General features: G+C 42.1%; 1 protein-coding gene across 2 annotated transcripts in view; it reads left to right on the top strand.

The window, feature by feature from the left end:
• sptbn2 (spectrin, beta, non-erythrocytic 2) overlaps positions 1-20,059 on the top strand; it is a 162,440-nt gene that overhangs the window by 116,120 nt on the left and 26,261 nt on the right. For both annotated transcript variants that reach the window (XM_080436433.1, XM_080436432.1), the window contains 9 exons: positions 1,293-1,610; positions 2,756-2,974; positions 9,266-9,468; positions 10,465-10,555; positions 11,669-11,815; positions 12,843-13,106; positions 15,832-16,056; positions 17,325-17,414; positions 18,478-18,759. In XM_080436433.1, the coding sequence (XP_080292559.1) occupies positions 1,293-1,610; positions 2,756-2,974; positions 9,266-9,468; positions 10,465-10,555; positions 11,669-11,815; positions 12,843-13,106; positions 15,832-16,056; positions 17,325-17,414; positions 18,478-18,759 (1,839 nt within the window). The remainder of the gene's footprint in view (positions 1-1,292; positions 1,611-2,755; positions 2,975-9,265; positions 9,469-10,464; positions 10,556-11,668; positions 11,816-12,842; positions 13,107-15,831; positions 16,057-17,324; positions 17,415-18,477; positions 18,760-20,059) is intronic.

Raw genomic sequence — 20,059 nt, 5'->3', positions numbered from 1 at the left:
CTAGCTGCTGAATTCTATAAAAGTTGGAGACAGGAGATTTTTGCTGAGCCCAGAATACAGGGAGTTGCAGTAATCAAGGGGTGAGGAAATGAAGACATGGATGACCTTCTCCAGGTCCGAATATGATAGAAAGGAGTTGGAAACATGATTGTACTACCTTGGTCACAGGATAGACCCCTGTTGGACCCCAGTCAATGAAGGGCATGGGTGTTTAAGTTACAGTATATGATCAGTAAGCTGCCCCAAAGAGATTGTGTCAAAGAAGTTAAAGCTCATGGTCAAAAGGACATCATTCATCGGTCACATCCCAGGTAGAAATGACTTATTGACAGTTACATAGGGGAGGTGTGCACTCTACTGACTGCAGTGTCTCTCAGTTCAGTTTCTTCCTGACCAAGCATAGGGATTGAGATAGAGTTTAGGGATAGTGTTTGTGGCTTGTGGACAAAACGCAAGCCCTATGTTATACTTCCCATATATAAAATAAAAGACAAACTGTGTGAGCTTATAGATTGGCAGTTTTTTTAACTTGTTTTCCTATAATTACCTTCCCAAAGTAGGGACGCTAGGTTGAAAGTGGTTAAATGAAACAAACAGGGAAAACATAAAATAAAAATGGTCTAGAAAGGAGCTGGCTGGACCACAGCACCTCAGAGAAAATAATATTAAAACAAAAAAAGCTTGAAAATATTTGTTGGGGTTTGAGCAGTGGTGTAAAATACATTTACTCAAGTACTGTACTTGGTTGGGGCTATGTTGAGGTATTTTTAATTTACTGGAGTATTTCCAATTTTCACTTCTACTCCACCACATCTCAGAGGCAAATATTGTACTTTTACTCCACTACAATTATTTGAAAACTTTAGTTACTTTGTAGATTTGTATTATTATTACACAACATACAGCAACCACTTCAGACCTATATACATTTTGGCCATTTGAAAATAGCCAATCTACAAGCTCACAATGCGTCGCTATGCGACGCATTGTGAGCTTGTAGATCTGCTATTTTCAAAAGATTTGTTATCCATTTTGAACTTGTGAAATGGGACATCCTGCACAATGGGTACTTTTACTTTTGGTACTTTAAGTACATTTTGATACCAATACTTTTGTACTTTTACTCAAGTACATTTTGAATTCCGGACTTTTACCTGTAACAGAGTATTTCTACGTTGCAGTATTGATACTTTTACTTAAGTAAAGAATGTTACCACCACTGAGGTTTGAGGTACTAATGCTGTTATTCATGCCTATAAATAACCCTCCTCGTGGTGCCTGGCCCCCTGCAGGGCAAGCTGGACGACCTGAGGCAGGAGGCGGAGAAGCTGGCCGAGGAGCACCCGGAGCAGGCGGAGGAGATCCAGGGCCGCCTGGCGGAGATCCAGACGGTGTGGGAGGAGCTGAACGCCACCATGAAGCGGCGCGAGGAGTCCCTGGGCGAGGCCGGCCGGCTGCAGGGCTTCCTGCGCGACCTGGACGACTTCCAGTCCTGGCTGTCGCGCACGCAGACCGCCGTGGCCTCCGAGGACATCCCCACCTCGCTGCCCGAGTCCGAGTCCCTGCTGGCCCAGCACGAGAGCATCAAGAACGAGGTGGACAACTACAAGGTAGGAGTGGAACTAGGAGCCGTCACTTAAAACGCCTCTATGAACACATTCCCTGCCATTGACGTAGATCTATGTCAATTCAACGTCAGTTATTTTTTTTTTAAATTACGCTAGAGGTGCGCTCTTCGCTAACCCATGAATGATCCCAAATGAAGTCACTCCATCCACTCCCATGTTATGAGATGTAGAAAAACACATCTAGCTCGTATTTATTATTTTTGTTGGTGAACAAATATCGATTAGTCTCCATGGGGTGAATAATCAAAAGTCATTTTGCGGTGAACTATCCCCTTAACTCTTTGACTGCCAGAGTATTTTCATAATATACTCACCCAGTGCCAGCGATTTTCGTGTTTTATAACCTTTTCAACAGGTCACAGAAGTTTTATATCCATTATAATCCATGGTCTAGCCTTGTGTATAAACAAACACGATCCATGTACCAGCCCCCGAAGGGTTACGTTTTCAGAGCCGAGCTGTGTGAGGCAGTTTTCACCAGTGCAACCAGGCTGCAGGCACCATCTCCGGCGGTAATGCTCGTATTCCCCCCCCCCCCCCCCCGCTGGCCACAGAACATTTATATATATTATGATCGTGTGTCAGACCGTTAGTAAACACAAAGGGGATAACTGTTCGTCGTCCAGAGAAAAGAAAATATAACCGGAGCTTTTTTTTATACCATGTGAGGTACCTGGTTTTGCCTAAAAATCACATTTTTGAAGATAAAACCGGAAACAGGAAACGGTTTACGGATATTTTCACATAGGATGAGTGGAAAGCGAGTGGGACGAGAAAATGATGAAGGATGGTACAGAGAACAGCGCGATCGTTTATTAAACAATTAAAAAGTTAAACAGCGCGTCAAACGCGTCGACGGTCACAAGTGGACAAAGTAGCAATTGACTCGAAAACGCGTCGCCGGCAGTCAAAGAGTTAAGGCTAAAAGGATAACACAAAAAGGTCCTAGGGACTTTGTTTCCATTGTGGTTCTATGTATTCAATTCATCAATATAGGATACAAATTAAGACAATAATACATGTCATCAACTAATACAAAACACTAGGAGAACAAGGAGAACAAGGAAAATGCAGTGAATGACACCTCCTGGTCTCCTGATAGATGTATTATCTCTCTGCTCCACCAGGAGGACTATGAGAAGATGCGTGCTGTGGGCGACGAGGTGACCCAGGGCCAGACGGACGCCCAGTACATGTTCCTGGCCCAGAGGCTGCAGGCTCTGGACACGGGCTGGCAGGAGCTGCGCCGCATGTGGGAGAACCGCCACAGCCTGCTGGCCCAGGGCTTCGACTTCCAGACCTTCCTGAGGGACGCCAAGCAGGCCGAGGCCTTCCTCAACAGCCAGGTGAGGAGAAGAGGAACCGTGGAGAGAAACGTGGTGCTGAATGTGTTTTTGATTGATTGAAATGTGTATTAGGCAAAAGGAATGTAAAACAACACAGTTATAAGTCCAGTTCTATATGTCCTAAAAAGCAGGTTTGTTCAGATTTTCGGGGGATTAGGAAAACTATACATTTTTGGAAACTTCAGAGTATAACAAATCAGAAAATCCATGATTCCATTTGCGCAGAAGCCAATATGGTGGCCATCTTGGATGTTGCAAAATGGCGACCTTTGAATATTCGTTTTTCAATATCTCGACTTCTAGATTACGTAGGATCTGGATTCTAGTGGCTAAATCTACATTTTTAGGGTCAGGAAATCCAATGGTGCTGATTAAAAATATTTACGAATGATCAATGGCACAGATTTGGGTCATAATCCTTGATTTTGGGGGAAAAAAAAATAAAATTTAATATTCGTTTTTCCACTATTTTGACTTCTAGATTACATAGGATCATGATTCAAGTGGTTAAATCTACATTTTTCAGGAAATCCAATGGTGCTAATTAAAATCAGTGATCAATAGCACATATTTACATAACAATCTAGAATTGTAATATATGATTATCTGAAGAGACAGAGACAGATAATTTCTCTCATTGAAACAAGGTTGCGTCATTTATTTACACAAACACAATCATCATCCTCACCATCATCATTGCTGTCACTAGCCAATGTATCTTGACAGTCTTCATCATTTTGGCAGTCAGCAGTACACTGACATAGCTCCGTACCTGGTAGCCCCACTGATCTGCACGAACATCTAAAGTGAAAATTTGAACGAAATTACATATAGAACTGGACTATTACATTTATGATACTTTTTTGTCTAAAAGGTACGACCAAAAAAGTCCTTGCAGACTTGTTTCCGTTGGGGTCCTTGGTATTAATTTCGTAGACATATATAGTAGCAACCAAACAGTTCAAATATCAACATAAAAATACAGAGAAAAAATACCATTATGTACAAAAAAGCATGAAAAAAAAAATATATATACTGTACAAAAAAGGGGAGGGCCGGGGGTCGTCTGTCTACAGGGAAACTGGTACTACCTCCTCTTTTGGCCTCCAGAAAGATGAGTTTTTAGGGCTGTTTTAAATGAGCCCAGCGAACTGCATTTTTTGAGGGATGGGGTTAGACTATTCCATACCTCGGTGGCCGTGCTGTAGAAGGAGAATTTGCCCATGTTTGTTTTATGGGTGGGTGGTACCAGATTGTTGTTTACGCTCCATCTAGTTTCGTGACTGTGGGTGTCACTAACTTTTTGGAGGTATGTACCGTGTGTTCAGAATGTATCATGGCCAGGTGAGAACCATGAAGAAGAACCCACGTGGATAATGTTGTGCTGAAGGCACCTTATATTGCCAAAACTGTTAGATTTCAGGATTCAAATTCAAAAATGTCAAAAGAAGCAGATCCGCAAGCTCGAAACGTGCCGCTGTTTCGAGCTTGCAGATCTGCTACTTTTGACACTGTAGCAAGTAGGGCTTTATATTACGAAAAAAATGAATATGAAGATCTGTGTCATTTTAGATTCATTTGGCTATTCAAAAATAGTAGGTATGAGCTTGTAGATCTGCAATGTTTTGAAGAATTTGTGCAAATCTTTGAATATATATATTTTTTTACTCAAATCTTTGCTTCTGGGGGTCCCTGGAACTAAATATTTTGAGATGGGTGGTCTGCAACCAAGTCATTTTGGGGGTCCTTGACATGAAAAAGTTTTTAAAAATTCAAAGATTCTACAAATGTATTTTTTTAAAGTTATTTTGCTATAATATCAGTGGTTCTCAAACGTTTTCATGATTTCTCACGATTTTCTAACTTTAAAAAAAAATAATCCTAGACTCTTTACCCGAAGGCTGCACCACCTGAGTGCCACCATTCTATATAGTAAAAGAACAGAAAACAGTGAAGTGGGGAAAACTAATAACTCAAAGATTGACAAACTTGCCTTTATGATAAATGAACAAACAACAAGTCCATGATAAATGGACACTTCAGAAGCCTTAAGGGGGCCGTGTGTGTCCACTGAGGCGTTTTATGTTTTGGAATTGTTTTGGATGGGAGCGCTTCGTATTTATGCTACGCTGGAAATGCTATAGGAACAAGAAAAACAACTCTTTGCTGGACAGATTGGACCCACGGCCTAAATGACGCAGCATAAACTTCAGACGCTACATAATAATGTGTCATTGACTGCAGTGTGTTAACACATTAAGGCCTGGAACGCATCTCTATCATTTTTTTTTAGATTTCTTTGGTTATTCAAAAATAGCAGATCTACAAGTTCGTAGCATGTTTTAACTCAAATCTTTGCTTCTGGGGGATTCTCCAAATGTCTTCTTAAGTTGCTATAATCAGCGGTGCTGATGTCAAGGACCCCCAAAACTATATGTATTTGGCCGTGGACCCCCCATCTCAAAAATACATTGTTCCAGGGACCCCCCCCCCCCCCCCCCCCCCCAGAAGCAAAGATTTGAGTTAAAAATGTTCGCTTTGAAAAATATAATTTTTTTCTCAAAATGTTCCACGATTTTTTCAAAAAAAATTAAGATCTACAAGCTCATAGCGCTATGAGCTTGTAGATCTGCTATTTTTTTTTCTATAGTCAAAGGAGTCTTAAAATGACACGGATGCGTTCCCGCCCGGTCTTAGCGGATTAAGCTGGTTTTGTTGGCCTGTGTGTACAGAGAGCTGCTCACAGCCAGTGTTGCCAGATTCGGTGAGAGAAACAAGCAACCAGGTCTAGGAAAACCAGCCCAAAAGAAGCGACTAAGTGGGCCACATGAACACATATACATCAGCTATTTGAAAATGGCAGATCTACAAGCTCACAACGCTGCGACGCGTTGTGAGCTTGTAGATCGGCTATTTTCAAATAAAATCTTGCGGGGAAATTATAATAAGCCAGATCTGGCAACCTTGATCACAGCCTCCCAGCAGTGACGTGCTGGAAGGGAAGAAGGCTGCTGAGTAAGTAGGTCATATGGTGATTTCAGTCAGCCCGGGGGGGGGGAGACAGCCCAGCGTTAGGCCCTGTTTCCCAACACCCAACAAATCAACAGACGTACCACTGCAACTTCAAGGTGACACACGGATGTAATGTGATAAAACGAGAGCCGTTTATCACGGTTGTCAAAATGTGTCTCTCACATACCCCGACGCCATGCTTCCAGCTTTTGCAGGGTTTTTTTGGCTGGGTTCTGGCTGAACGGCCGGCACAGCCATCTGTATCCCTGCAAAGAAGTAATATTAACCGCTTTTATAACTGCCAGACACATTTTTAAACTGGCCTGCCTCATGAGCTGACGTGATAACCAACCTGAAACGGTCTGCTGGAGCTGGCTGCGTTAAGGCTTGGTTCATATACCGCAGGCAAATCCATTAGTTTCTCAAGCTCGATCTTCAGGACTGACTGTCCATCGCATTTGTGTATTCAGACATCGTCGACCTAAGGGCATAAGTTACGATACGATACAACTTTATTGTCAGCTCTCACAGAAATTTGCTTTGTGTCCATGACTGAAGTTAACTTGCTTAACTTATGCTCTTTGCATCGAGACACATTGTGAGCTTGTAGATCAGCCATTTTTATCTGAGCGACATTATCGTATGATAATATATATATATATGTCAGGCTTTAGTGTCTCGAGTATTCAGACTGAGACCGATGTTTAGAAATCAGATCTCAGGCGGTCCGGGTACTTAGGCTCTAATTTAGCCTGACAGCGCGTCGCGGGTTCGAGTCCTGATCCGGACGTGTCACTCCCCATCTCTCTCTCCCCGTTTCCTGTCTAACTTCACTTCACTATCAATATGTGGCCGTCCTGTGACTTCCGTAATCTATGATATAAGGGGTCTATAACATCATATCTATTGATGTATGACTCCAAATTTGGGCAAGGTTTCTGCCTGATCCGAGCCCCTGTGAGGTTTGAGAGATTAGCACCAGACACACAGACAGACACACAGACCAACCGACCCTCTTATTGACAGCTAGCCTCCTACAGAGTCATAGCGTAAAAAGTAAGACACTTCACATATAGAGAGCAGAGAGGGTAGACGGTAGAGTTCTCAACGGGCCTGACAATTAAGGCCCGGCACTAACTGGGACCTACTGGGCCGGCCCAAACAATTACCATACTTTTAGGCCTGAAAATCCAAATGTGCTTAATGTCCTCAAAGTCACGCATCCAACAATCTTTGAACTGAGCAGATTGGACCTTCTGTTCCAGAGATAATGCATGGCCAAAACATATTTTCCGATCGCCGAATTTCGATTGAGTTTTGGCCAGTTTTGTCCCCGACACGGTCAAGGCAGAAGGCTCCCACCCTAGAGCCTAGGGTCTGCCTGACGTCTCTTTTTTTTTCGTCGCCGCTGTCGCAAAATTGCTTGCTCAGGGTGGGACTGTCGGGTCTCTCTCAAGTGTCTTGAGACAACTTGTTGTGATTTGACACTTTAATTAATAAAATTGAATTGAAGAATTGAATTGAATTGAAATTGTCGCCCGTTTTCCTTTAATAACACGGGCTAGCAAGGTCGGACGGCGACAAACTAGATACCTGAGCAAAGTTCACTTTGAGCTGCATCCAACACATACACTGACATTTCCGTCGGCCTTACGGTTTTTACCTTTTTTAGGGGTAATTCTTTTTTCTTTTTTTTCTTCACGGAACCCGAGCTCGACCCGGCCCCACTAATTAGCATAGATTTTGGGCCCGGCCCGAAAACGTTAAGTAGGGTCGGGGTTCGGGCAGAATTTGAGAACTCTAGTAGACAGTGGGGTAGAAGGTTCTGAGGTGGTGCTAAGTTGTTGGTCTTTTGCACGAAGTACATGTATGTGGGCCGGGGTGATGTACTCTGTCCAATACAACATGTCTAATACAGAAATATAAACTAAAGTCTATAATGTTTTGTTCTTGGTACAGGAGTATGTGCTGTCCCACACAGAGATGTAATCTAACTACTCTAATGTGTTCTTGGTACAGGAGTACGTGCTGTCCCACACAGAGATGTAATCTAACTACTCTAATGTGTTCTCGGTACAGGAGTACGTGCTGTCCCACACAGAGATGTAATCTAACTACTCTAATGTGTTCTTGGTACAGGAGTACGTGCTGTCCCACACAGAGATGTAATCTAACTACTCTAATGTGTTCTTGGTACAGGAGTACGTGCTGTCCCACACAGAGATGTAATCTAACTACTCTTATGTGTTCTTGGTACAGGAGTACGTGCTGTCCCACACAGAGATGTAATCTAACTACTCTAATGTGTTCTTGGTACAGGAGTACGTGCTGTCCCACACAGAGATGTAATCTAACTACTCTTATGTGTTCTTGGTACAGGAGTACGTGCTGTCCCACACAGAGATGTAATCTAACTACTCTTATGTGTTCTTGGTACAGGAGTACGTGCTGTCCCACACAGAGATGTAATCTAACTACTCTAATGTGTTCTTGGTACAGGAGTACGTGCTGTCCCACACAGAGATGTAATCTAACTACTCTAATGTGTTCTCGGTACAGGAGTACGTGCTGTCCCACACAGAGATGTAATCTAACTACTCTAATGTGTTCTTGGTACAGGAGTACGTGCTGTCCCACACAGAGATGTAATCTAACTACTCTAATGTGTTCTTGGTACAGGAGTACGTGCTGTCCCACACAGAGATGTAATCTAACTACTCTAATGTGTTCTTGGTACAGGAGTACGTGTTGTCCCACACAGAGATGTAATCTAACTACTCTAATGTGTTCTTGGTACAGGAGTACGTGCTGTCCCACACAGAGATGTAATCTAACTACTCTAATGTGTTCTTGGTACAGGAGTACGTGCTGTCCCACACAGAGATGTAATCTAACTACTCTAATGTGTTCTTGGTACAGGAGTACGTGCTGTCCCACACAGAGATGTAATCTAACTACTCTAATGTGTTCTTGGTACAGGAGTACGTGCTGTCCCACACAGAGATGTAATCTAACTACTATAACGTGTTCTTGGTACAGGAGTATGTACTGTCCCACACAGAGATGTAATCTAACTACTCTAATGTGTTCTTGGTACAGGAGTACGTGCTGTCCCACACAGAGATGTAATCTAACTACTCTAATGTGTTCTCGGTACAGGAGTACGTGCTGTCCCACACAGAGATGTAATCTAACTACTCTAATGTGTTCTTGGTACAGGAGTACGTGCTGTCCCACACAGAGATGTAATCTAACTACTCTAATGTGTTCTTGGTACAGGAGTACGTGCTGTCCCACACAGAGATGCCCACCACCCTCCAGGGGGCGGAGGAGGCCATAAAGAAGCACGAGGACTTCCTGACCACGGTGGAGGCCAGCGAGGAGAAGATCAGCGGCGTGGTGGAGGCGGGCCGACGCCTCATCAACGAGGGCAACGCCAACGCTGACAAGATCCAGGAGAAGGCAGACTCCATCCAGGAGAGGTCAGTGTTGCTGTGAAGATGTGCTCTGATTTAGTTTGACTTCATTAAAAGTATGCCACAATATAACCATACAAGTAAAATGCCTGTATTAAAAATGTTACTTGAGTGAGAAAAAGTAAAAGATTATTGGCATCAATATACACTTACAGTACCAAAGTAAAAAATACTCAAAATGTGTCAAGACTTTTTAGAACATTTCCGATCTACAAGCTCACAGTGCGTCACATGGCCATGGGTTGAGTGATGCGTTGAGCCATAGACATATATAGGTAGACGCCTCCTTCGGCTCTGAGGCATGTGTATCTTGGGCGCCATTTTAGCGTAGGAGAGCTTCCCTGAAGCTTCCGCGTATGTCACAGAAGGGGGCGTTCGGTAGGCCAATCAGAGGCAGGTGGGGGCGGGACAACTAGATTCTGACAGGTCTTAGAAAAGACGCACTGTGATTGGCCTGTAGTCAACGCGCTGTGAGCGCTGTGATTGGCCAGTAGTCACTTTGAGTGTCCGTTTGCCTACGCGAAAATGGCGGCCGCGATACAAGTTGTTCCAACGAACTGCAGAGGCCAATGACGTATCTAGGTTTCTATATCTATGCGTTGAGCGGCACTGAGTGCCGCACTATGAGCTTGTAGATCTGCAATTTTTTTTTTATTTGTGGAAAATGTGTGCAAATCTTTGAATATATAGATATGTGTAGAACATGTTTTACTCCGATCTGTGCTTCTGGGGGTCCTTGGAACAACATATTTTGAGATGAGGGTCCGCGGCCAAATACATATCATTTTGGGGGTCCAAAATTAAACGGTTTGTTGCAAATGTTCACCATTTTTCAAACATAGCAGATCTTGTATATCTGACATTTTGGAATAGCCAAAGTATAAAATGATGGTTAAAGTAGTTACAAAGATGTGTTCCTGGTCTTAATGGGTTAGAACAGAGCAGTGGGGTTAAGATGAGACTTTCACTGGGTTTTTTACCGTTGTTGTTTCTCTCCTCCAGGCATCAGAAGAACAAGCAGGCTGCAAATGAACTGCTGGCCAAGTTGAAGGACAACCGCGAGCTTCAGCACTTCCTTCAAGACGGACAGGAGGTACTGTAGGAATATTGTGTTGTGTGTGTGTAGCTGACACTGTTCCTGACTGTTGTGTTGTGTGTGTAGCTGACACTGTTCCTGACTGTTGTGTTGTGTGTGTGTAGCTGACACTGTTCCTGACTGTTGTGTTGTGTGTGTAGCTGACACTGTTCCTGACTGTTGTGTTGTGTGTGTAGCTGACACTGTTCCTGACTGTTGTGTTGTGTGTGTGTAGCTGACACTGTTCCTGACTGTTGTGTTGTGTGTGTGTGTAGCTGACACTGTTCCTGACTGTTGTGTTGTGTGTGTGTGTAGCTGACACTGTTCCTGACTGTTGTGTTGTGTGTGTAGCTGACACTGTTCCTGACTGTTGTGTTGTGTGTGTGTAGCTGACACTGTTCCTGACTGTTGTGTTGTGTGTGTGTGTAGCTGACACTGTTCCTGACTGTTGTGTTGTGTGTGTTGTGTTGTGTGTGTGTGTGTGTGTGTGTGTGTGTGTGTGTGTGTGTGTGTGTGTGTGTGTGTGTGTGTGTGTGTGTGTGTGTGTGTGTGTGTGTGTGTGTGTGTGTGTGTGTAGCTGACACTGTTCCTGACTGTTGTGTTGTGTGTGTAGCTGACACTGTTCCTGACTGTTGTGTTGTGTGTGTAGCTGACACTGTTCCTGACTGTTGTGTTGTGTTCTCTGTGTAGCTGACACTGTTCCTGACTGTTGTGTTGTGTGTGTTGTGTTGTGTGTGTGTGTGTGTGTGTGTGTGTGTGTGTGTGTGTGTGTGTGTGTGTGTGTGTGTGTGTGTGTGTGTGTGTGTGTGTGTAGCTGACACTGTTCCTGACTGTTGTGTGTGTTGTGTGTGTAGCTGACACTGTTCCTGACTGTTGTGTTGTGTGTGTAGCTGACCCTGTGGATCAATGAGAAGATGCTGACTGTTGTCTGACTGTTGTGTTGTGTGTGTAGCTGACCCTGTGGATCAATGAGAAGATGCTGACTGTTGTCTGACTGTTGTGTTCTCTGTGTAGCTGACCCTGTGGATCAATGAGAAGATGCTGACTGTTGTCTGACTGTTGTGTTCTCTGTGTAGCTGACCCTGTGGATCAATGAGAAGATGCTGTCTGACTGTTGTGTTCTCTGTGTAGCTGACGCTGTGGATCAATGAGAAGATGCTGACGGCTCAGGACATGTCCTACGACGAGGCCAGGAACCTCCACAGCAAGTGGCAGAAGCACCAGGCCTTCATGGCCGAACTGGCCTCCAACAAGGACTGGCTGGACAAGATCGATAAGGTACAGTTTAGCACCATAATAGAACTGCATGTATCCAGCAAGGTTATAATAGTTTTGGATTTTTCATTTTAGTTTAGTTTTAGTTTGTTAAGATTTCTTTTCTTCTAATTCAGTTAGTTTGAATTAGTTTTTAGAGCAGATTTGCTAGTTTGTATTAGTTTGTATTTTTGATAATGCTTATAGTTTTAGTTTTAGTTTTTTTAAATACTTTCGGCCCTTTTCTATCCTGCACCAAATAAACAAATAAGTAATAACCTTGGTATCCAGGAGATGCTGTATGTCCAGGAGATCCATGCATCTCCATGCACTTAGGGTTGGGATCCTGTAGGATTTTAACCATTCGCTCTTAACCCATTAATACCTGGAACGCATCTGTGTCACTTTAGATTTCTTTGGCTATTCAAAAATAGCAGATCTACAAGCTCATAGCGCGGCACCGAGTGCCGCGCTATGAGCTTGTAGATCTGCTATTTTTGAAATTTCTTGAAAAAATATTTTTTAGATTTTTTTCAAAAAACTGTTAGGATTTAGAAAACATTTTTAGGTCTTAATGGGTTAACGGTCTCATTCCTTAATGGTTTCCCTTTAACAATTCCTATATGTTTTACAAAATCTAAACTCTGTCTTTTTTGATAAACACATTGGCTATTCAAGGATAGCGTAGGATGAAAATGAGGTTAAGTGCTCACTATAATAAACCCTGAATACATGTTTGCCAGACCCAAGGGGTCGTCGGGCTTACATGAGGCTTTGTATCTGTTTTCTCCATACATGGGCATGGTCACTTTGTCCCCCGGCCCCAGCCCAAAAAAGTCTGTCCCCCTTTCGTCCCCTTTCGTCACAAACTATTCATGACATCATTATTATGTCACAAGTATGTAATTAAGTAACATACTAGGACTTCATTCTGGGTCTGGCAGAACCAGGTCTCCTGGTCTTGTTTTTAATAAGATTAAGGTGAATAAATCAATAAGATAAAAGGACAAACTGTGATCATCATGGTCTCATGTGATAACGTCTTCATCAGGAGGGTCAGGCTCTGGTCCAGGAGAAGCCGGAGCTGGAGCCGGTGGTCCAGCAGACCCTGGCCGACCTGCAGCGCCAGTGGGAGGAGCTAGAGGCCACCACCCAGACCAAGGCCCAGTGCCTGTTCGACGCCAACCGGGCCGAGCTGTTCACCCAGAGCTGCTCCGCCCTGGACGTGTGGCTGAAGAACCTGGGAGGTCAGCTCCACAGCGACGACTACGGCAAGGACCTGACCAGCGTCAACATCCTGCTGCAGAAGCACCAGGTGAGGCACTAAGTCACCATACATACCATACATACATGATTCATACGACGCTGAGATGGTTCACTTATCTTATTGTTGATTGTTTTACTTATGTCTTTGTTTTAATATATGTTTTATTTAGGAAGGACATGGTACAACAGTGTCAATGTAAGCTATTGTACAATTAGTGCATGATTGTACTTTATTTTTCCCCCTATTTTCAGCCCACCCACCGATCGCCTAATATAGTAACAATTAAAGTACAAGGACAGGGAAAAGTATTAAAAATATTAAATGTAAAAAATAAGATGAGTATGATAATAATAATAAATAGAATCGAAAAATACATAATGGAAGAAAATATATATCATTGGAAAAACCAAAAGAGGGGGGAAATAGGGGGGAAAAAGGGAATATTTGTTTTTACATAGACAGAACCTTCTTCACGTTTCTCTTATGAGAGCTGAAGCTGCATTGACATGCTTAGAGACAACGTTTAACCTCAAAATGAAATAAACAAAAATACATTCAAGGCTCTTCTGAACTGGATGTGATGTGATAACTTCAATATACACTTTTAGACGTTGTTATAAAAACATTTATTCCAAAATCCCCATTGTTACTAAATCAAAGCTGCCTGCCAGATGCCTTGACTTTTTTTCATCTATCAGAGGAAGAAAGGTGTCTGTTTTAGACACTAGATGGATGGTTTTAAACTCGATGTAAGGGTTACTGTCTCTTCATTCACACTACTTTAAACGTTATAAAAACATATATTCTAAAATCTCCATTGTAACAGAATCAAAGCTACCTGACAGATGTCTCCACTCTGTCTGTCTACCAGAGGAACTTAGAGAAAGATGTCTGTTTTTATTTTAGAAACTAGATAGATTTAAATGATTTTAAACTCAATTTGATTGTAAATGTCTTTTCATTCAGACTTGACATGACAGAAAAAGTGAGTGTTGATTGAGGGCTTACATTTATAGTTTTTACCTTCACCTTGGCTTCGTAGCGATGCAGGAGGGAGGATTGTACTAAAAAGGTATCATTGTTCCTGGGACTTTCCTGAATGTCCTCTTCAAACTTTATCATGATACTTGGGGCCTCTTTGCTCCGCTTGAATGGCTATATTCTGTGTGCAGGAAGGTCGAGTAGACATCTACTTGGAAAATCTTTTATATCAGTGTTGATGAGATTGTCTGGGTTCAGCGTACAGCTGGAGTGAAGAGACCAGGTCTAAACAATGAGGGTTCAGGTGGAACAGGGAGGGAGTAACACAGCTTTTTTTGCAGACATCCTCTTTGCTCCTCATGAGAGAGCATCTCTAATACGCGTCGCCCCCAAAACATACAGCTCTCAAAGCCCCATTGTGTGGGTCTTATCTCTTGTTCAGGCTCATGTAGGTTTATGTATTTACATTTTGCTCTAGCCATTTCAACAGTTGATCTTGTAACATTACTGTGCGATAGAGATGTGCGCTTTTTTGTCACCCTAATCCACGTGTACACATTCATTATCCATCCGTCATCCAACCGCATTGATTATATGATCCTATTTATAGTTCCGCACCAACCGCACCGCAGGGATGCACATGGGACTCTATATGGATACGTACTTGTACAAACAATGTCACTCACCACCCACTGTCGCCATCACTGATGTAGTGACTGTATACATTATCCATGGTTATTATCCGTCTACCATCACTTTCTCACATCGCAACTTTTCATAAGACATATCCAGTCGTTGGCAGGGTTAAGAACTTCATTAAATCACTCCCACGCCAAACTTTTATTCCTCCCTTTTTTTTCTTTTTAGTTTTAAATCCTCAGTTAAGTTTCTGTCACTTTCGCTGTCTCTAGTCCAAGACGAAAACTATCTTTGCTTTAGTCCACTGTGTTCGGAAAATGGCGTGATTATGTTGTGGCTGTGGTTGTCACTCCCGTGGGAGAAGTAGTTCGACATGCTATGAGGGTATTGAAGGCACTGTCTCTTTGACCATCTTAAATACCAATCCCAGTGATATTTGCGTCACCCTGTCTTCTACCCTGAGCCATCCCAGACTAGCAAACCGTGTTGGAATCCTTATAAATCTATAAATTATTTAAATACATACAGCGTTGAAGAGAGAATTACTCCTGATCCACACAGACTTTTATTAAATGGTGTTTCTGTGCTGACGACTAACCAGCGCTAACCTCCACCTCACCAGGTTTTCCACACGGTGGAAACAAACAGGCTCTATCCGTATCCACTCATTCTCACTAGACGGGATCAGAAGACTGTTAACCCATTAAGACCTGGAATTGTGTCATTTTTTGATTTGAGCTCAAAAGCATTATTTTACACTTTGGGCTATTCAAAAATAGCAGATATACAAGCTCATAGCGCGGCACCGAGTGCCGCGCTACGAGCTTGTATATCTGCTATTTTTGAAAAATCGTGAAAATGTGTGCAAATCTTTGAATTTATATATTTTTAAAGCGAACATTTTTAACTCAAATCTTTGCTTCTGGGGGGTCCCTGGAACAAAATATTTTGATGGGGGTCCGCGGCCAAATACATATCATTTTGGGGGTCCTGGACATGAAAAAGATGGAGCACCACTGATATAGAAACATAGGTTTTTCAGAATACTGTTGAGATTTAGGAGACATGTAGAATCGGCTTCAGGTCTCAATGGGTTAAACGAGTTGCTCCCCGTGCAGTCTAAACCTGGTGCTGTGTGCTAACCCTGTCGTAGATGCTGGAGGCCCAGATGGAGGTGCGTGAGAAGGAGGTGCACTCTCTCCAGTCCCAGGCCCTGGCCCTCACCCAGGAGGAGGCCGGCCTGACGGAGGTGGACGGCCAGCAGAGGCGCGTGGCCGACAGCTTCTCCGAGCTCCAGGACCCCCTGACCACCAGGAGACAACGCCTGCTGGCCTCCAAGGAGGCCCACCAGTTCAACAGGGACCTGGAGGATGAGATTGTGAGTATACGGTCACTCCAAAACAATGTTTTATGCAGTGGTGGAAAAAGTACTCAAATGTTTTACTTAAGTAAAAGTATCAATACTGCACTGTAGAAGTACTCTGTTACAAGTAAAAGTCAGGAATTTAAAATTTACTTGAGTAAAAGTACAGAAGTACTGGAATCAAAATGTACTTAAAGTACCAAAAGTAAAAGTACAAAAATGTTTGAAAATAGCCGATCTACAAGCTCACAACGCGTCGCAAAGCGACGCGTTGTGAGCTTGTAGATCTGCTATTTTCAAATAGCCTATATATAAAATAGGGCTAAAGTGGTTAATGTATGTTTCGAAATATCATAATTTATATCTGAAAAGTAACTAGTGACTAAAGTTTTCAAGTAATTGTAGTGGAGTAAAAGTACAATATTTGCCTCTGAGATGTAGTGGAGTAGAAGTAAAAGTATTGGAAATACTCAAATAAAGTACAAATACCTCAAAATTGTACTTAAGTACAGTACTTGAGTAAATGTACTTAGTTACTTTCCACCACTGGTTTATGTTTGTGATACAGGGTCCAATAGAATGTGCTGGCAAGTAGGACACAGGCTTTTTTTCAGTTATCTTATTTTTTTTAAATTATGAATTTATTATGAATGTGCAGGTTTTAAGCTTTCAAATTGTGTGTGATACATTTAAATCTGAGCATAGTTGAAAGATGATACTTATTTGAATGAAGAAGTGGAGAGTGTTTTGTGATCCTAAACGTGCTATTTGTTTGTCATATTGAGTGGAATGAACAACATTTAAACTTTGTAATATGAGAAAAAATTAAAACGTGAAATTGTTTCAGTGTTTATGTTTGTTTTAGTTTTACGTTGTACGCACACACACAAAAATACCTTTACAATTCTATATCATCACAGGAAAAAAAGACTATGAATCATTTGTTATACTGTAGGTGTTGGGTCTAGTTTCCGTCTGTGTCAGTTGTTTATCCCAGTGTTCTGTATCAGTTGTTTATCCCAGTGTTCTGTATCAGTTGTTTATCCCAGTGTTCTGTGTCAGTTGTTTATCCCAGTGTTCTGTATCAGTTGTTTATCCCAGTGTTCTGTATCAGTTGTTTATCCCAGTGTTCTGTATCAGTTGTTTATCCCAGTGTTCTGTATCAGTTGTTTATCCCAGTGTTCTGTGTCAGTTGTTTATCCCAGTGTTCTGTATCAGTTGTTTATCCCAGTGTTCTGTATCAGTTGTTTATCCCAGTGTGTGTTGTTGTGTTTCCTGTACAGCTGTGGGTGAAGGAGAGGATGCCCCTGGCTAATTCCACAGACCACGGCAAAGATCTGCCCACGGTGCAACTGCTCATCAAGAAGAACCAGGTACAGTACATGCAGATCCCATACACCTTCCACGGTTTAACCCATTAAGACCGGGAACATATACGGTGTCATTTTAGATTTTTAGCTATAACCATTACTTTAACTTTGGGCTATTCAAAAATAGCAGATATAGAAGCTCATAGCACGGCACAGAGTGCTGCGCTACGAGCTTGTAGATCTGCTATTTGTTTGAAAAAACGTGACATTGTGTGCAAATCTTTGAATATATATGTTTTTTTAAAGCAAACATTTGTAACTCAAATCTTTGCTTCTGGGTGATTCTACAAATGTCTTCTAAATCCTAACAGTTTTCTGAAAAAACATATGTTATAATATCAGTGGTTCTCAAACCTTTTCTTGTCAAGGACCCCCCAAAATGATATGTATTTGGCCACGGACCCCCCCCCCCCCCCCCAACTCAAAATATGTTGTTCCAGGGACCCCCCAGAAGAAAGTATTTGAGTAAAAAAAACTACGTATATTCAAAGATTTGCAACATTTTTCACGATTTAAAAACAAATAGCAGATCTACAAGCGTATAGCGTGGTACACTGTATATCTGCTATTTTTTGATAGCCAAAGAAAAAAAGACACAGATGTTTTTTTAACACATTGACTGCCAATCACGTAGATCTACGCGAACCTCCGCAAAGCCGCCACGTGCCAATCGCGTAGATCTACGTGAAGTGAAACATTTTTTTTTTTCCAATTTCACCCAAAGACCAAGGAGATATGATTAGTAGAAGATCTAGACTCCTATCCACTTCCTTGTTAACTTAAAACTTAAAAAGTCTGTATTTCGGCTCCTGAGTACTTTTTTTTTTCCAATGAAAAACTCTGGCACTGGCTAAAAAATTATGAAATAATTCTGGCAGTCAATGTGTTAATGGATTAACACTTGGATTGACACCTCCGATCGGGCCATTGGCGATCTCAAAATGTTGGAACAACAGAAAGACAAGCTCCCAAACAAAACAAAACAAAACATATAAAACATCCAGTGACACTGTGTCTCCTCCTCTCCTCCTCCTCTCCACCTCCTCTCTCCCCCTGTCGTCCACAGACGTTACAGAAGGAGATCCAGGGCCACCAGCCGCGCATCGACGACATCCACAGGCGAGGCCAGACCCAGAGCCAGGTGGACGGGGACAGACAGTCGGCCCTCCTGGAGGGCCGCCTGGTGGAGCTGCAGGACCTGTGGGCGCAGCTCATCGCCGAGACGGACGAGCGCCGCGCCCGCCTGGTGGAGGCCAACCGCGCCCAGCAGTTCTACACGGACGGGGCCGAGGCCGAGGCCTGGATGGGGGAGCAGGAGCTGCACATGATGTCTGAGGAGAAGGCCAAGGTAAGAACTGAACTTTCACTATTACTTGAGTATGTCCATTTCATAGGGGTGTGCCGATATATCGTACCGCGATGTATCGCGATACGTTTTTGTGACGATATGTATCGTTTTGGGGAAGAAATATATCGTTTTTTTTTTTTACAATAATAATAATCAGGCATGCAAACAGCCCCGAGGTGAAAAGGGTGACAACATGTTGTTTTTTTTTCGGGTCAGGTGTCACACTATTGCCCTATTTGGATTCAAAACGGCTATTGTAGCTGAAAAGCTACAAGTTCACATGTCTGAATAATGCAAAACAGAATTATTTGTTTGCATTTGCTTTCCCCCCCCCCCCCATATATTTTCATAATAAAAAAGTGCCATATATCGTATCGTATCGATGTCGTGAGCCCAATATCGTATCGTATCGTTTCATGAAATTAGTGTATCGGCACACCCCTACCATTTCACTATTATGTTTTACACCACTACAGTTATTTGAAAACTTGACTTCAGTGGTGTAAAGTAACTAAGAACATTTACTTAAGTACTGTACTTAAGTAAAATTTTGAGGTATTTGTACTTTACTTGAGTATTTCCAATTTCCAATACTTTTACTTCTACTCCACTACATCTCAGAGGCAAATATTGTACTTTTACTCCACTACATTTACTTGAAAACTCTAGTTACTAGTTACTTTGCAGATATGCATTATTACATTATAAAACATACATTAACCACTTTAGCTCTATTTTAGACATAGGCTGTTTGAAAATAGCCGATCTACAAGCTCACAACGCGTTGCATCGCGACGCGTTGTGGGCTTGTAGATCTGCTATTTTCAAATATTTAGTACTTTTACTTTTGGTACTTTAAGTACATTTTGATGGCAATACTTTTGTACTTTTACTCAAGTACATTTTTAATTCTGGACTTTTACTTGTAACAGAGTATTTTTATATTGCAGTATTGGTACTTTTACTTAAGTAAAGAATTTGAGTACTTTTTCCACCACTGTGTTTTACACCACTACAGTTATTTGAAAACTTGTCTTCAGTGGTGTAAAGTAACTAAGTACATTTACTTAAGTAACATTTTGAGGTATTTGTACTTTACTTGAGTATTTCCAATTTCCAATACTTTTACTTCTACTCCACTACATCTCAGAGGCAAATATTGTACTTTTACTCCACTACATTTATTTGAAAACTTTAGTTACTAGTTACTTTTCAGATATAAATTATGATACAATGAAACATACATTAACCACTTCAGCCCTATTTAATACATAGGCTATTTGAAAATAGCCGATCTACA

This window comes from Gymnoscopelus braueri, assembly GCF_963280865.1.
Source record: "Gymnoscopelus braueri genome assembly, chromosome: 8".
Classification (NCBI taxonomy): Eukaryota; Metazoa; Chordata; class Actinopteri; order Myctophiformes; family Myctophidae; genus Gymnoscopelus; species Gymnoscopelus braueri.
The sequence above is the reverse complement of the archived record's forward strand: the minus strand, read 5'-3'. Positions and strand labels throughout refer to the sequence as shown.